The sequence below is a fragment of the Trichoderma asperellum genome, chromosome 6 (assembly GCF_020647865.1).
Source record: "Trichoderma asperellum chromosome 6, complete sequence".
NCBI classification, from domain to species: Eukaryota; Fungi; Ascomycota; class Sordariomycetes; order Hypocreales; family Hypocreaceae; genus Trichoderma; species Trichoderma asperellum.
The window spans coordinates 806,435-821,720 of NC_089420.1; the positions used below are offsets into that span (position 1 = coordinate 806,435).

The window sequence follows — 15,286 nt, forward strand, 5'->3', positions numbered from 1 at the left end:
GGTCGAGATGACGAATCGAAGCGAAAGCCTGCACGTAGGGCTGTAAGACAACTTATGCATGAGAAAATTCAAGTGCTCAAGAATTGGGGGCTTCAGAAGGGCAATTGAAGTGGCATCCGGTGTTTCAAGAGTCTTGCATATAAGTCTAAGCCTTTATGTCTCTTTATAGACGCCCACGGGATGTTTTTTGTAAGAGGCCTATCATTTAGTCTGCCAGTTAGCAGGGGGCATCTCTCCTGATACTATGGCGAAAATTGTTCGGTGAATGCACTTGTTGTCCGCTGAATTGCGGGATTCTATGGGGTTACCAGCAGAGGCGTTAAACAGCTTCCAGTGAATGCAAGGCACTCAGCCCAGTTCCCTTTTGAGATAGATTTACTGCCTCTTCCCTACCGATCTTGTTTTCTATTCTCTCTCTTTCAATATCACAGTCAAGTCTTTTTGCTATTCTATCTCTTTGATTACAACGTTCAAGGTTTGAGCAGGTGAAGCACTTGTTCTGCGTTTCTAATAAAGATCGCCTTGAAGATGAACTCCTCTTCTGATGAAGGCAAGACGAGTCAGGGGCTTGGATCCCGAGTTCTTTTGGACAAGGTGGACAAGCTTCGCGAATTGGGTATATCCCATCTCGTGCCTCTGCCTCAGGTAATATATCAAGAGATCGTGCTCCTCATGAAGCTGAACATTGGCTGACTTTTCTACAGATTGTCGTGGTTGGAGACCATGGTGCAGGCAAATCCAGCGTTCTTGAGTCTTTGACAGGATTCCAGTTCCCTCGTTCAGCCACTCCATGTACTCGGCATGCCACCGAGATTGTTTGCCGACGGGAGCCTGCTGAGAGTGTCGTGGTATCTATTATCCCGCACAATCCGTCTCCTGAGCGAGAGAAGCTCGTCAGAGAATTCCGCCGATCGACGGATAAGATCACTTCAGACGACTTCCTCAAAATTTTCGAGGACGTAAGTAGCCTTGGTGCCAGAGTTTCCATCATCATAACGTTTTGGCATGACTAACCTACATCTTCTAGGCTGCCATAGCCATGGACATCAAAATTTCAGGCGAAGATGGCAACAGAGGCAGTGCATTTAGCCTCGACATCCTCAAGGTTGAAATCAACCATCCCAATGCTGCCCACCTTACTGTCATCGACGTTCCCGGCATGTTCGAGACAGTGACTCCAGTCCGATATCGACCTGGTGAAGTACATGGTGAAGCGATACATTCAACAGACAAGAACCATCATTCTCACCGTTGTCCCTTGCAATAGCGATGTTGCCAACCAAAATATCCTTCGGCTTGCTGCTGAGGTTGATTCCAACGGAGAGCGAATCTTAGGAGTGCTGACCAAGCCCGATCTTGCCATCGAGAATGCCACAAAAGCCGTTGTTTGTGATCACGTAAAGGACAAAAGAGGAGATTTGCATTTGGGCTACTGCGTTGTCAAAAGTCCTGGTGCTGATGACAAGTCTGGTACTATGAATAAACGCCAAAGCCAAGAGCAGGCTCTATTTGGGGAAGCACCGTGGAATACTCTGCCTACGAACAGGCTAGTCATACCGGCTCTCCGCATTCGTCTCGAACAGCTGTTGATGAATCACACTCGCGCAGAATTCCTATTGGTGAAGGATGAGATCAGGTCAAGTCTCAAGAAGCGTGAGGAGCTTCTTAAGGACCTGGGCGAGTCTCGAAGCACCACTGACCAGCAGCGGGCATATGTTGGCAAGATTGCCTCGGAATTCATGAGAATTACACACTATGGATTAGATGCGTACTATAGGCGCCATAGTATTTTTGAAGATGCTGAGATGAGACTCATTACACGAATTCGAAGCATCAACGAAGCATTTGCCCATGTCATGTATCAGAAGGGCCATGCCAGAGAGTTCTACCGAGGTAATAAATAAAAAAAAAAAAAGGCAAGCCGTAGCGTTGTCTGCAGCGATAACGACAACGACAGCGACAACGACAGCGACAACGACAGCGGTACTGATAGCTCCATATCGGCCAAGGGCGATGAAGTTGACCGATCCTCGTTATACGATGATGAAGTTCATTTTGAAATTCCGAAACTCCACGAGGGAGACTTGCGCGGGATCGTGTCGGGTCCCTACCGGTGCCCCGAGCCAGAGACGGACAGGGTTCTTCTTCATATGTCGGCGGATCAGCTGAATTCGATTGCTGCAGAGGATCAGGCAGTGAAGGAGAAGAGAGAGAGGCATTGACCAGGGAGATTGAGGCTCTGAGACGAGTGCTCCAGATACTCAGGAGCTAATGGGGTCAGAGTGCCGTTGAGTTTCTAGTAAACAAACCAAAGGATTAGTTTTGCGATACTTGAACCAGACTACGGATTTGTATGGTGTTTTTGATGGATTTAGATAGATTCGATAGGCCTGACGCCCAATTTTTGCTTTTGCATTAACTGAACTAAAGAATAGCAAACAATAATTTCCACTCTTGATAATGTCGAATAAGAATCAACGCGCAGTAATTAATTAAAAACTCCCGTATGCCATACATCAACCAAACAAACTCGCCCGTATTACCATCGTCACCACTGCCGTACGTTCTCGCTCTCTTTTCCACTCAATCTTTCCTTCTTCCATTCTTTCAAGCTCTCTCCTCCTTCTCCTCCTCTCTCCTTCTCCTCCTCTCAATCAACAATGGCATTCTCCGCACGTATCCATCGCCCCCGACGTAAACCTGCCATTCTCACAACTCGAGTGAATGTTGGAAGCGGAGCAAAAGTCCTGCACGTTGGCAGGGCATGTGAATCTGCGATGCAGGTCGCTGCTGTGGGCTTGTTGTGGCTGCTGTGTTGGAAGGGCCAGGGCGAGGGCGGGGAGCAGCAGCATGAGGAGAGACGAGATCTGGGTCTTCTTTTTTTTTTTTTCCTTTTAGTTAATTGTTTTCCTTAATGTATTGAATATATATAGTGGATATGGCTATTATTTCTTCTTTTTTTTTTTTTCTTACCTTCATGGTTGGGGAGTTTGCGATGCGGGGGACGTGCTTTTGAGTAGTGTGTGTGTGTGTATGTTTCGTGTAATACGGCGTCTTTATTATGTATTATGGTGTCAGGATCGACAACAAGACGTCGTGTCCAAAAAAGCTCAGACGCCGAAAAAAAAAGGAGAGAAAAGCAACAACAAGATGGGGGGGGGAGGGGTCTTGTATCATGCGTTTCCTTTCTTCCGACTTCTCTTCTTAAAAAATAAAATAAAATAAAAACACAGCGTAAAAAGCGATTGGATCGACAGAGAGAGAGGAGAGAGGCTGGGGCAGCTGAACCCCTTTAAGTACCCTCATTGCGCTGTGGCATTTTCATCTCGACTACATGTACCTTACTCGGTAGGGTTTTAGGCAAAAGAATGGGTGCTCAAAGGTACTGTAGCAAATACACTCTACTAACTTGCTAGGCAGCATTTCCCATCAAGGTGAGAGAGGCCGCGGAATGTCTCACAGCGCCACCAGAAGCACCTCCCCCGGCCACTCTCCTTTCCACCAATTTTACCAGCGCAGTGCTACATGGCATGGGACACGCAAATCCAGCTAGCAGGATCTGGACTCTCATTGTTAGCTCGTCTTTTCCATTCCTGGAGCTGGTTTGGTTTTACAAAGGGAGAGTCAACAGGAAAAAAAAATGACTGCTGGTGCTGGTGCTGCTGCTAGTAGTAGTAAGGATCAGACGCAAGGGAGGGAGAAGAAAAAAGGTGCTTTGGCTAAGCTGTATTTGGCAGCGCCTCTTTTCGTTGCTTTTCAGGTCTAGGGCGTGATGTCTTTTTGGTGTTTTGGGCGAGAGAAGGTGTCTTGCAACTGGGGTGCTTTTCATTGGTTTGTGCCCGTTTGATTTGATGGTGGCACGAGGAGCTGGATGTAAGTGGGCAGTGGCGATGTTTTAATTATATCAACACCGCCATCACCGATCGATCTGTAAACGAAGCAAAATTTTATCATGTAACAAACAGAAGATATTAATTTCATCAAAAAGTATATTCAAGGAGAAAACATGACAAGAAAAAAAAAAGAAAGAGTTGCTTGCACCAAAATCCTCACGCAGCATGGCTAGCTCATCGCCCCCAAAGAAATCTCCAGCTCTCAGCACGACAAGGCCAGGCAAAAGAGCACAACGGCACATGCTCGCAACACCACTATAGATGCAGGTCTCAGGTTGGTTTCTATTATTAAAACCGTCCATCTAAAGGACTGCTAAAAATATCTTTCCATCTCTTTTTTCTTTCTTTCTAGTCCTTATCAAAATGAACCTTCAGCTGCGTGGCTTAAGAGGGAGGAGGAAAAGGCACATACGGCGTGGCACTAAGATGAGCTTTCATCTCGCGTATGCAGCAAGTCGGTATTCCATCTTCCTTTTTCCTCGTTTCCGAGCACCAGTCACATTCGCCCAACGGCCGAAAGAGCTGCCCTTCTTTATTAGCGTCCTCCTCCGGATACAAACATCCGGCGGGTGCTGTCAACGCTCCCTCCAGAGCTTCTCTACACTGCTAGTGCCAGCATCAGCATCACGATGAATACATTCCACCTGTGGCTTTTATCCTTGATTCATTTTTGCTAAAGCTAAGATGAGGCTAATAATCATAATCAAATCAGTGTTACCCTCCCACTTCGTTTCCCTCGTCCTCATATCGGTCATTAATGCGCCATCCTCAACGAGGTAAAATTCATAAAATACACAATTTCCTCCGCATAAAATTCCTCCGCATAAAACGTCATGAATAGCTAACTAGCAGTCGTCAAAGGACTTGGATATGGCAACAATGATGGGCTATAACAAAAAAAGCGGCGTTACCCTTTGCCTTTTTCCCCCCTTTCCTGCCGTGCTGTCCACTCGCAGAATAGATGCCCAATCATCCAAGTTCAAGAAGAAAAAAATAAAAAAAATAAAAAAAAAGAGAAAAAAGAAAAGAAAATCAGGTCCAGTAAAACGTTGAAAAATAAGAACCCAACCAAAATAATCAGCAGATTCTGTGTAGCTCGTCCGTACGATTTCCGCATCTAGTAACCTCATAATGTCATAAGCGCCCATGTCGGGCGAACAAAAGAGAGTAAGAATAGAAAAAGTCATCAGTCCGTCAATAGAGAATAAAGGGAAGATAAAAAGAAACTATGTTCATGTAAAAGAATGATAAAGAGTGGCCGGAAGATGTGATTATAGTTAGTCCCGTAGTCTTGTTTAGAGCGTGTCTTCCCAGCCTGCATCGTTGATGTCAACTTCAATAGTCGACCCCAGGGCCTCTCTGCCCTGCCGGATCATGTCTTGCAGCTGCTTGTTGAACGCCGCCATACGCGCATCAGCATTGCGCTCTTCCTTCTGACGACGGCTTGCTAATCGCTTGGCTTCGGCATCTAGTCGCGGGCTGGCGTCAATCTCGGTGGCCCTGCTAGTAGCCACTGAGGCCGCACTTTCAGCGCGTTGATGACCCTGACTTCGCCAGGCAGAGGGATCGGAAGACGACGACGGCACGACTGTGTGTCTGCGCCTTCGGCCGGGCTCAAAGTTTGCAAGCGGAGCCGACGATGCCAAAGTTGCTGAAGTGTTTGCTTTGACAGGGATCCTGCTGGGTGTAGGCGGCTTGGGAACACTGGCTTTGAAGGACGCAACAGAAGCTGAGGTTGCAGGTCGTGCAGACCTGAAGGTGTTGACATCCGACATTCGACTGCCCGGACGGCTGGCAGCGCGACTTGCAGGGCGAAGAGGAGCAGGGTCAGATGAAGCAGGAGTAGAAAAGCTGCTTGGAGGGCCCATGCGGAGATCGGCCAGAGGAGTTTGCTGAGAGAGATGGCGAGGGGACGTGCGGCTCGGCGTAGCCATCTTCCGGGGCGTCCTCGCCTCGCTGTCACGGCCGGGCTCTCGGATCATCACCCAGTTCTGGCCCAAGTCATTACCGCTCTCTGTATGTCTACGCCTCTTTGGTGCTGGCCCAGTGGGCGTTGAAGCACGGCTATCATATGGGTCGTCGTAGCCAGAATTCTGACTGTTGCTGTTACTGTTGCTGCTGCTGCTGTAGTGGTGGTGGCTCCTTTTTGGGAACTGCTGTTGTACATGTCGCGCCCTGTCTCTACTCATGTAGTCATGGTTTTGCTGTTGCTGACTATGGCCTTGGAAATAATAAGTCTGGTCAAGCCCGGGACCAGCAGCTTCATCAACACTAACGCCTGTAGATGTCACCTTGTACGATGTGCCGCCCCCCGCGTAAAAGCCCTTGAAAGCACCAGCCTTGCAAAACTCCCATACCCGGCCAACAACGCCTCCAATGGTGGCGAAAGCAAAGGACCCCCAGCTACTGGAATTTGCAGATTGCTCAGGCTCGGGTTGGCTGAACAGCTGTGTGGGCCCGCTGGAAGAGTCTTGGTCCATCTCATCGCGGGATCGCTTGGTGCCGAGGGCCCGCCTGTAGTCCGAGTCAGAGTACATGCTGTCTCCCATGCTGTCCCCCATGCTCTCGGCCATGGCCATGTCGGCATCTTCAGAATTGGATCCCACCAGTGGCGTATGAAGTTGGCCAGCTAGAGCGTAGGTTCTCGAAGGCGGTACTGCAGCATCCATATAGACATCGCCTTCATCATAGAGGCCGCCGTGAGCGCCTGTCTGGTGCATCCGGGGCATGCTGCTGCGACTCCATTTCCGCTTCGAAGAGTGCTCGGTTGCAAAAGTCGACGACGAGAGATAGTCGGTGCTGGAGCTGGGCGACGCTGGCGGCCGGAACAGGCCGGGATGAACGCCGTCGTGTGCCGGCGCCGACATGTGGTAGTGCGCAGCGAAGGTCATGGCGATTGTCGTCTGTCTTTATATAGATTTCTTTCTATTCGTCGTCGATCTCGTCGTCCTCCTGATTGTTTCTTTGGTGAATCTCGATATCGATATCGGCTTCGCTGTCGTATCGTCCCCTGTCGCCGGGAGTTTGTGCTGTGACGCAGGCTTGCTACAATGAATGAATGACTGGACGCTGGGCTCGACTACAACGCTGGAGCCTCCCCTGCCTCGTGTGCGCTCGGGGCGAACTCTATCCAATGATAGGTAAGATAGTGGCTCACCGCAAGTACTCGGTATACTTGACAGACGCACGGCGATACCTCTCGTCACCGCAAAGCGCTGCAGGACTCAGAGGTTCCCGCCGTTCACAGACAGCAGCGATTTGGAGCTGGAGCTGAGACTGAGCCGAGCTGGAGCAGGCTACACGGCGCTGCACTTCACTGCAGAAAGGTCGAGCAGAGCAAGCCAGGCGAGCAGGCAACTGAATGAGTGAATGGCGTCCGCCCTGCTGACACGCCGCCTCTCCCTAGCCGTTCACTTCTTCTGGTGGTGTGCTGTTCCCTCACAGGCCTCGCTTCTCCAAAACCTTGTCTGTGCCGCCTGGGGCCCTCCCGGAATGTCTTGCTTTTTTTTTTTTTTTTTCCCTCCGAGCTTATCGTCTCCTCGTGACCGAGTCGCAATCAAGGTCAACCTTTTTTTTGTCACACCCTCTTCGCCGCTGCAGCCTGGAATGCGGAGAGAAGTGGCGCCTCTTTTCTGATAAGCACCGCACAGGGTGGCAATCAAGCGAGACAGAAAAAAACAGGGATAAAGAGAGAGAGAGAGAGAGAGAGAGAGAGAGGTAGAGAGGGATTCCAGAAAGATAAAGATTGGCGTATGTAGCTTGTAAGCGTCAAGTCCTTCGCAGGCCCTGCTAAAGCTGCGGTCAGGCAAGTGAGCGGCAGAATCCAAAGTGAACTACAGTACGGAGCAAGTGGGCGAGTTCCTGCAGAAAAAAAGGGGGGGGGCGGTTGAAAGCGGTGGGAAGGCAAATAACTATCGATTGCTCGTCTCGTCTCGTCTCCAGTCGCCTTTTTCGACTCCTCTCCAGTATGTCAGGGCAGCGGTGAGAAGTGAGCCGCCGATGGTGGAGGTCCGAGTGACAAGCGAGTGCGTGAGTGCGTGAGTGGACTTTTTGCGCAAACCCGGTGGTGGAGCTGCTCACAGCAAAGCCCTGCTTTGGGCCAGCCTCTCTTCCTCTTCGTCTTTAGCCGAGCGCTGCTCTTTACGGGAGCTGCGGAGCGCTGTATGCAATTGGCAAAATGCGCAGATGCTTTACAGTATAGCCTGCTGGGCACAGAAGCAAAGGAAGCAATCCGGTTCGTCCGATACAGGGCTTGAAGGCCCGCGTGCAGATGAGATGGAATGTTTTGTTAGCGGCGTGGCGGAGAAAACATCTCTCCACACGCACTATAAGTCCAGGGATCAGCTCCAGTGACTGGTGGCTGGTGACCAACTGTCGCCCACTAGCAGCAAGCCCTGTTGCCAGGGGCAATCGCGAGATGGTGGTGGGCAGTTGGCACTCGCTGCACAGCAGCACATTCAGCTACTGTACACGCAAGAGTAAAGCCACATATCTATTACTACTACTAGTAGGTATCATCTTGCAGCTGTTGGTTGAAACTGAGCAACAGCTACTACAGTAAATGATAAATGATTCACAGCAGCAACAAGGCACTCTGCACAGCATACACACAAAAAGTCTATACTCTCTCTCTCTCTATGAATCCCTGTGTCGAATGTGAATTCGCTTCTGCTCTTTAAAATGCCCACCATGAAAACAAAAGGTAAAAGCCCAGTCCAAAAAAGAAAATGCCAAAACGTCACCATCACTTTCGCTCATAGTAGTCTTCTTGTCCACGTCTCGTCTCCTCAGACACTCCTCCCTCCAGTCCCTTCTCGCCGTGAACATGTTCCTTTGTCTGCCAGAACGCTTCTCTCTCGCGCAGCAACTCCTCCGCCCACTCCTTCATCTCAGGCAGCGTGACTTTGCGTGAAACGTACGCAAACTCGCCCAGGTCCACATGTCCCTTGCCCTGCTTCTCATACTCGACCATCTGCAGCAGCAGCTCGATCTTGTCCACGTCGTGCACGAAATGGCTGTCCAGCGTCTGTGAATCTTCGTATTCCTGCCATATCGCTCGAATCTCGGTGCCAACATCACCGCCTGCGACACTGCGCAGCAGGTTCTTGGTCAAAAAGTCCATCGTCTCAGCCTCGCGTCGATTCTTTTCGGGCTTGGCGACGCCGTCGACGGGGGTGATGTCTCCAACCAGGAGCTCGGCCATGTCGTGGATCAAGGCCATCTTCATGCACTTTTGGAGATCCAGCTTCTTGGCCAGGGTCGGTGGCGCAAACATGGTGATGAGAGACATGCGGTACATGTGATCCGAAATCGACTCGCCTCTGTAAGGAAAGAGAAGAAAACTTCCGTTAGCAATTTTGCTTTCGTTTTTGTTTGTGTGGCCAAAGTTGGAGACGCCTCCAGCCGCAGACTAACCTTTCGATTCCAAACCGCCGCCATCCCTCACGCTTGGTAGTCTTGAGCCGAGAAAGCATATGGAAGAATGGGATCGGTGAGCTGGAGCCCTCGGCAGGTGCCTCGCTGGGAATCTCTTCCAACACTCTCTTGACAGACCATTCTCCAGACAGCTTTACCGCAGGCGCAAATCCCAAATCTACGCGCCTGTTAGCAGTGGCTCGAGGGGGTTTGAGAAAACATGCCATGGTAAATGCGTACTGGTAACAACCTCGGGCACATTTGCGCCATTTGTTATCTCTTCCTGCGCTCCCATGATGTCTATTCGCAGCGCGATTCCCTTGTTCGTTGGTATGCTTATCGCTTGTTATCGGCAATCTTTGTCGCGGGGGTTCTCGGTGGCGGGGCAAGGCACGAAGATGCGAAAGAAAAGGGAGGACGATGGAGGAAGGGAGTGATGAGAAAATGAAGATGAGAGTCTTTCCTCTGACAATCTCCAGCTCCAGAGCAGATGTTTGCAGGACCAGGTTTTATAGAACAAGAGAAAGCGCAGAAGTTACTGCATTCAAGCTGCCAAATTCCTGCCACATGGCTCGCAGCGCCCCATAAAATTCACACAGCGGGCTGCTAGTGCAGTCCATTGGCGGGTTTGCGGGTCTGAGCATCGGTGAATTGGCGAATGGTGAATGGCGAATACATAATGGCTAAGGAGATGTTGCAGACGGGGATTAGGAATCGCACCAGGCTTGGGAATGTGATTGTCCTTGTCACTTCTGGCTGTCACATTATGCACACGGTACGGCCATCGATCTCGATTGCTGCAGTTGTGTAAGGACCTATTGCAGTAATATTTCCATCTCGAGTTAGCATCCAATACTGCTCCATAGTGTGTGATGGAATTCACCCATCTTACCCTAGAAATCTTTTGATAGTCGTGAACACCTTCACGTATAACTTTACAAGGCATTGCTATGATGATGAAACGGCTCGAAAATGATATTACAAGCTGGTTATCCCGCGGCTATATGGAGAAAACGGTAAAACGTAGTGCATCTATTCGATATTCCCTAAATCTTCAATTAAGAGAAGCCCCTCTATTCAAAGACAACATTGTTATCTTCCCACATCTCGGCTTATTGACCCAAACGCTAAAGTATTCCTAGCCAAACAGCAAACCCCCGTTCCATTCTTCACACTCGCTATACAAGTACCCATCGCTTACCGCTCTCTTCATCACACAATTGTAAACGTCACCAGTCCGCAGAGCCAACCAGTCCCAACCAAGTAGACTCAAGCCACCACTGTCTGTACAGACGAAGCCGCCATCGAAGCCACCGCCGTCTGTGCAGATGAAATCCCATGCAGCTCAATTCCTTCCTCTTGCGGCTGATGCTGAGCCGGATCCTCTCTCTTAACACAGCAGATCCAGCGAATGCCATTGACCAACCACCTCCATGTTTTGCGAGCAGGAACTCTGATGATATTAGGCATATCGAAGTTACTTTTATAAATGCCAAACAAGAGCACTATGAACAATATTGCTCCGATGGTGGAGAAGCCAATTTCCATGGCTGTCAAGTCGCCATCTTCTTCGCGTTCAACGGTCGAATCGCGTTGATGGCTGAGATTTATGTTAGCTACAGTCATAAGGCAGGTGGGAGAGCGAGAAACATACGAACCCATGTCGTCCATGGTTGTTAGGTAATTCACGGAAGACAAACGTGGGATGTAAAAATGGTTAGTAAGAAGATGACACTCGACGTGTGAAGCGATTAATCACAAAGGCTTGAGTAAATTATTATGTAGAATGTTTACTGTTCTATATCTCGAGTAGTTACAGGTTGGAGAAAGAGAGGCTGTTATTACCTCTGACATAAAGTCTGAATCTAAAAGGCAGTGACGAAGTTCAGATATGAGCCCCTGTCTTTTCTAGAGTATATAGGTAGTTCCTTGACTGGAAGAACCTCTTTCTTCAAAATTCACTATTGGACGCCACTTCCCAATCCCTAGTATGCTAGGAAAGATGCTGGTGACCAGATAAACCAGGAACAATGCCAGTATTGACAGCTTGAGCCGAGAGAAAAGCTCTTTCTAGCAGATAGCTCCAAACAGCGTGTTTATTAAGACAAAAAGAAAGAAAGAAAAAAAAAAAAAAGAAAAGAAAAGAAAAGAAAAGAAAAGTCGAAAACAATAAAAATAGAAACGCAGTATAACTTTCATCACGCCGTAATCCAATCTCCATCCATCTAGATAATCACCCACAACAGAAACTTCCCAGCACCGGCGCTCATGTACATCTCTTCACCTCCAGATCTCCTTCCGAAAGCCCTCCGTCAGCCTCTCATCCTCGCCATAAATCTCTTGCCATCCCGTGAATCCTTGCTCCAGGATACACACTTCCTGCTCCTTGGGAGGCTCCTCGCCCAACGACGCCAGCAGAGCGTCTCTCTCGCGGAGATACTTGAGCGCGGAGAAGGGCCCCCGCTGCTGGCTGAGCGCGCAGTGGAAGATGACTGCCTTCTTGTCCTTGACTTTGCGGATGAGGGTGGGCATCAGGGCGTCTAGCTGGTTGCAGGGGATGTTGGTTGATCCCTTGATGTGGCCGCCGATGTAGTCTGCGTGAGAGTGTTAGTCTAGGTTTTTCATGTGCTTATATCCAAGGTGGGTAGGGATTTGATTTTCAGTGTTTGCCTCTTTATCTTTATAAACAAGAATTCCACTGAATTCTTTTCATTTCTCCAAAAGGCCCTCACATGATAAAGGGGAATAGGGAGGCATGTGCGCCGCTACATACCAACATCTCGAACATCAATCACCGCAAAGCTTGGCTCTGCCTTGTCCTGTTCCCCGAGAATCTTGTCAGAAAGCGTCTTTGCAGACACCCTCTTCAGCGACGCAACAGTGTAGCTCGACATGCTCCTAGCCACGGCAAAATTATTTTTTAACGCAAAAGTCTGAAGCAAGTTCATATATATATATAAAAGAAAAAAGACAGCCAAGGCTCTAGCTTTTTGGAGGTTGTTCTGTGTTGTCAAGTCGAGATAAAGCTAAGCTGGAGCCAAGAGGTTTAAAAAGAAGTGCCGAAAAGGAAAAGGCGTACCTGGACCCTACGCTAAGCTGCCTCCCCGCCACGGTTCACTGCCACTACCATTAGCCCCGTCCCAGCCGTGCGATACGGCGTACATGGCTGCCGCCTGCAAGATGGGCATCTGACCAGAAATTCTGTAACAAACCAGGGGTTTTGTGTGCGTGAAATGTGTCCATGCCCAAAATGCCCCGATTCCTGGCGGGGGTGAGGCGGGCCGAATGGCAGCTCACCAATTCGACTTGTAGATGATGATTTGGCTTCGTCACGAGCTGCTGCTGCTGGGCTTTGGATTAGGAAGAGATGAGAGAATACAAAATTCGATAACTTTATTGATTATATTGAATTTAAGGGTATTATTTCTTTGCATGCATCCCCTTAACTCCTTCGTGTAAAAAATGGTAGAACAAAGACGATGAAGAGATTAATAGCCGCCTTCCTCCCTTTTCGTCTCTCCCGTCATGTATCGTTGAAAAAGTCGTGGTTTAATTGCCAACCCCGCCACCGAAAAAATAAACAAGGAAGCAAACAAAAAGAAGAAGCAAAAACGCGACTCCTGCAGAAAACGATATAGTGTATCATCATACGTCCACACCTGTTTTTACGCCTAGATACTCCGAGGTTACCTCCACCTCATGCCTTACCAACCCACCCTGCGTTGCTGAAGAAATCAAATAGTCTCGCCCCCTTCTGAGAATCCAGCCGGCAAATCTCCTTGGCTTGTTTCTTCTTCAGTGTTCCATTACCCCTAATGGCTTCCTTGAGGATTTGCTCCTTGATCATCAAGTATGGCTTCGGCTGAAGGCGCACCACCTCACAAAGCTTGGCTTCTTCTGGCGTGAGGAGGTGCAAATCGGGAGCGTTCTCCTGCGTCAACTGCAAGGGCTGCACGCCAGAGATGGGCTGCGGGATATACTTTTGTTTGGTCGGACTGTGGCCGTTGACGCTGTTGACACCATTTATGCCGTTTACGCCATTTGCGTGACCATTAGTCAGAGGTTTGGCATCTTCACCATTCGTCTCTCCGTTGGCTTGTGCGGGACGAAGTGGCAGCTCAGGGGCAATGAGCAGAGCGGCTCCGCTTGGAGGCTCAGGAGGAGGTGGTGCCTTTGAACGCTGAGAGGACGCCAGCCTCTCTCTATCCATAGACCCCATAGGTATGGACTTTTGTATCCGAGAAGCCTTTTCCGTCTCGTACTTTTCGCCGCTTCGTAAATCTCCAATGCGGAGACTGCGCCACTCTTGGAGCTGAGCAATAGCTTGTCTCAGATTTAGCTCATCCTGCAAACCTTGTGTGAAATCTTCAAAGTCCTTGTGGTTCATGATACGGCCAAACGGCTTTGCCCTCTGTAGGAGATCCTTTTCTTCCTTGGTCTTCCTCTTTTCCAGTTTTGTGTTTTCTCGATAATCCAACAGATTATGCTCGAAAATAACCTTTTTGCGCTCCACACGCTGTGTCAGCCGGCAGTTGTAGATTTCCATAACCGTCAACTTCAGCTCCATCTCGGGCTCCAGCTCTCCTGTCCGCGGGTTGAGTCCGTCGCCAGGGTCGAACTGCATCAGTTGCACTGCCTCTTCTGCCTCGTTGGCGTACTCTGTTTCAAACTCGAGACGGCCAGGCATGTAGCCCTGAATCTCGTGACAGCTAGGCACACTGGCGGTGGGCTTTGTTTTGGGTTGTAGGGCTGGTGCATTCTTGGAAGCCTCTCTTCGCTCCTCAATGCGCCGCTTCTTGCGCGACTGGAACTCTTCTCGTGGGATTTCATTTGCGAGCTCGCAGTCATGGGGGCTGCATCTTTTGGGGAGGGGGAAGTTGGGCGAGTCGACAAATGTTTTTAGATAGTGATCGCGCACTTCGTCCTTTTCGCGGAAGCCGCCGATGTGGTCAGCGATATCCGCCCATGATCCAAGGCCATATATCTCGGCACCCTCCAGCAGCAGCAGTTCTTCGTCGGCACCCCATTCTCGGGCAAAGATGGGAAACGAATTCTGCTCGATTACACGGAACGAGTGCGTTGCGGGATCGTGGGTGTTGCGCGACTCTCCCTTGCCAAAGCAAGGCACGCAGAGGTCGAAGTCAGAACATGCAGGGTCGGCACATCTAATGCGGACCTATAAGCCAGCAGGACGTGAGTCAGCAACCATTCAGCGCACGGCGTGGGTAGGGCGGGCTATAAAAGAGAGAGCTGCAAGCAGAGCTGCAGGATTGACTTACCGTGGAAGTGATGTCGCACGAGCAGACGTCGCAGACGTACTTGACGCCACCCTCACCTCCCCTGGTCGCCGTCTTCTTGCGAATGACGCCCATATCGCCGAGCGCTGCAGCTGGACAGGCGTCTGGCGCGATGCTTCCACCCTAGAAATGATTGGTGGAGCAGGTCGGAAAAACAGCGGCAGCCACGGCGCGGGCTACGGGCGCGACTGGGGCGCAAAAAGAGTGTCTGCAGAAAGCGCGCGACGCCGGGAAGCTATCGCGGCCGTTGCTTTGATGGATTTTGCGGATGTGCGACGGTGGTTGATGGAAACGAGGACGGGCGCCGCCCAGTATTCCGCGGCCAGATGATGTTGGATGTCGCGATCCGGTGGAGCCAGGGATGCGCTGTTGCGGCCCATGGAATTCGCTGGGCGGCTGCAGAAGGAGGCGAGCAGGCGCAGGCGACGGTGGCTAGGCCAGATGCGGCTGAGAGCTGTGTCACGTGATGCCACTCATGTCATGGCAGAATGAACGCCTCAATGTTGAAGGGACTTGAATTGGCAGTATCGCGGTATCTGCCACAGGCAGATTCTACTACCCACTCCAGGTATAGACTACCAGGTAGGTAGCCTACTTCTTCGTGATTGAACCGCTGAAAAATCCCAAAAGTTGAAGCTTTGAACAGTTCTACGTACTGTAGCTGTTTCCCCCACTTTGAAG

At 50.0% G+C, this 15,286-nt stretch overlaps 8 protein-coding genes across 8 annotated transcripts; 2 read left to right on the forward strand and 6 right to left on the reverse strand.

The window, feature by feature from the left end:
* Nucleotides 1–528: 528 nt before the first annotated feature.
* Nucleotides 529–1,267, forward strand: TrAFT101_009724 (uncharacterized protein; the record flags this gene model as incomplete). Its single annotated transcript, XM_066128743.1, has 3 exons — nucleotides 529–645; nucleotides 705–959; nucleotides 1,028–1,267. 3 exons carry the CDS (start codon nucleotides 529–531, stop codon nucleotides 1,265–1,267), a joined length of 612 nt encoding a protein of 203 aa, XP_065984864.1.
* Nucleotides 1,268–1,475: 208 nt separating this feature from the next.
* Nucleotides 1,476–2,441, forward strand: TrAFT101_009725 (uncharacterized protein; the record flags this gene model as incomplete). Its single annotated transcript, XM_066128744.1, has 2 exons — nucleotides 1,476–1,882; nucleotides 1,958–2,441. 2 exons carry the CDS (start codon nucleotides 1,476–1,478, stop codon nucleotides 2,220–2,222), a joined length of 672 nt encoding a protein of 223 aa, XP_065984865.1. The 3' UTR covers nucleotides 2,223–2,441.
* Nucleotides 2,389–3,368, reverse strand: TrAFT101_009726 (uncharacterized protein). The gene is made up of 2 exons (XM_066128745.1): nucleotides 2,974–3,368; nucleotides 2,389–2,873 (listed from the first exon to the last, which is right to left on the reverse strand). The coding sequence occupies exons 1-2, from the start codon at nucleotides 2,977–2,979 to the stop codon at nucleotides 2,655–2,657; spliced, it is 225 nt and encodes a 74-aa protein (XP_065984866.1). The 5' UTR covers nucleotides 2,980–3,368; the 3' UTR covers nucleotides 2,389–2,654.
* Nucleotides 3,369–4,395: 1,027 nt separating this feature from the next.
* Nucleotides 4,396–8,149, reverse strand: TrAFT101_009727 (uncharacterized protein). The gene has a single exon (XM_024900044.2). It carries the CDS (start codon nucleotides 6,782–6,784, stop codon nucleotides 5,189–5,191), a length of 1,596 nt encoding a protein of 531 aa, XP_024761343.2. The 5' UTR covers nucleotides 6,785–8,149; the 3' UTR covers nucleotides 4,396–5,188.
* Nucleotides 8,150–8,510: 361 nt separating this feature from the next.
* On the reverse strand, nucleotides 8,511–9,836 carry TrAFT101_009728 (uncharacterized protein). Its single transcript, XM_024909776.2, has 3 exons — nucleotides 9,549–9,836; nucleotides 9,309–9,486; nucleotides 8,511–9,214 (listed from the first exon to the last, which is right to left on the reverse strand). Exons 1-3 carry the CDS (start codon nucleotides 9,601–9,603, stop codon nucleotides 8,638–8,640), a joined length of 810 nt encoding a protein of 269 aa, XP_024761342.1. The 5' UTR covers nucleotides 9,604–9,836; the 3' UTR covers nucleotides 8,511–8,637.
* Nucleotides 9,837–10,577: 741 nt separating this feature from the next.
* Nucleotides 10,578–10,979, reverse strand: TrAFT101_009729 (uncharacterized protein; the record flags this gene model as incomplete). Its single annotated transcript, XM_066128746.1, has 2 exons — nucleotides 10,578–10,908; nucleotides 10,963–10,979. 2 exons carry the CDS (start codon nucleotides 10,977–10,979, stop codon nucleotides 10,578–10,580), a joined length of 348 nt encoding a protein of 115 aa, XP_065984867.1.
* Nucleotides 10,980–11,082: 103 nt separating this feature from the next.
* Nucleotides 11,083–12,315, reverse strand: TrAFT101_009730 (uncharacterized protein). The gene is made up of 2 exons (XM_024903864.2): nucleotides 12,082–12,315; nucleotides 11,083–11,902 (listed from the first exon to the last, which is right to left on the reverse strand). Exons 1-2 carry the CDS (start codon nucleotides 12,254–12,256, stop codon nucleotides 11,589–11,591), a joined length of 489 nt encoding a protein of 162 aa, XP_024761340.2. The 5' UTR covers nucleotides 12,257–12,315; the 3' UTR covers nucleotides 11,083–11,588.
* Nucleotides 12,316–12,664: 349 nt separating this feature from the next.
* On the reverse strand, nucleotides 12,665–15,152 carry TrAFT101_009731 (uncharacterized protein). Its single transcript, XM_024900019.2, has 2 exons — nucleotides 14,588–15,152; nucleotides 12,665–14,484 (listed from the first exon to the last, which is right to left on the reverse strand). The coding sequence occupies exons 1-2, from the start codon at nucleotides 14,678–14,680 to the stop codon at nucleotides 13,006–13,008; spliced, it is 1,572 nt and encodes a 523-aa protein (XP_024761339.2). The 5' UTR covers nucleotides 14,681–15,152; the 3' UTR covers nucleotides 12,665–13,005.
* Between the last annotated feature and the right edge of the window lie 134 nt (nucleotides 15,153–15,286).

Bases quoted from the DNA above. Each gene is read 5' to 3' on its own strand.
- TrAFT101_009731 (XM_024900019.2), bottom strand. From the start codon at position 14,680: ATGGGCGTCATTCGCAAGAAGACGGCGACCAGGGGAGGTGAGGGTGGC. The intron at 14,485-14,587 runs GTAAGTCAATCC...GCTGGCTTATAG, and splicing joins CGTGCGACATCACTTCCACG to GTCCGCATTAGATGTGCCGA.
- TrAFT101_009728 (XM_024909776.2), bottom strand. From the start codon at position 9,603: ATGGGAGCGCAGGAAGAGATAACAAATGGCGCAAATGTGCCCGAGGTT. The intron at 9,487-9,548 runs GTACGCATTTAC...ACAGGCGCGTAG, and splicing joins TGTGCCCGAGGTTGTTACCA to ATTTGGGATTTGCGCCTGCG. The intron at 9,215-9,308 runs GTTAGTCTGCGG...CTTTCCTTACAG, and splicing joins CGGCGGTTTGGAATCGAAAG to AGGCGAGTCGATTTCGGATC.
- TrAFT101_009730 (XM_024903864.2), bottom strand. From the start codon at position 12,256: ATGAACTTGCTTCAGACTTTTGCGTTAAAAAATAATTTTGCCGTGGCT. The intron at 11,903-12,081 runs GTATGTAGCGGC...ACTCTCACGCAG, and splicing joins GATTGATGTTCGAGATGTTG to ACTACATCGGCGGCCACATC.
- TrAFT101_009727 (XM_024900044.2), bottom strand. From the start codon at position 6,784: ATGACCTTCGCTGCGCACTACCACATGTCGGCGCCGGCACACGACGGC.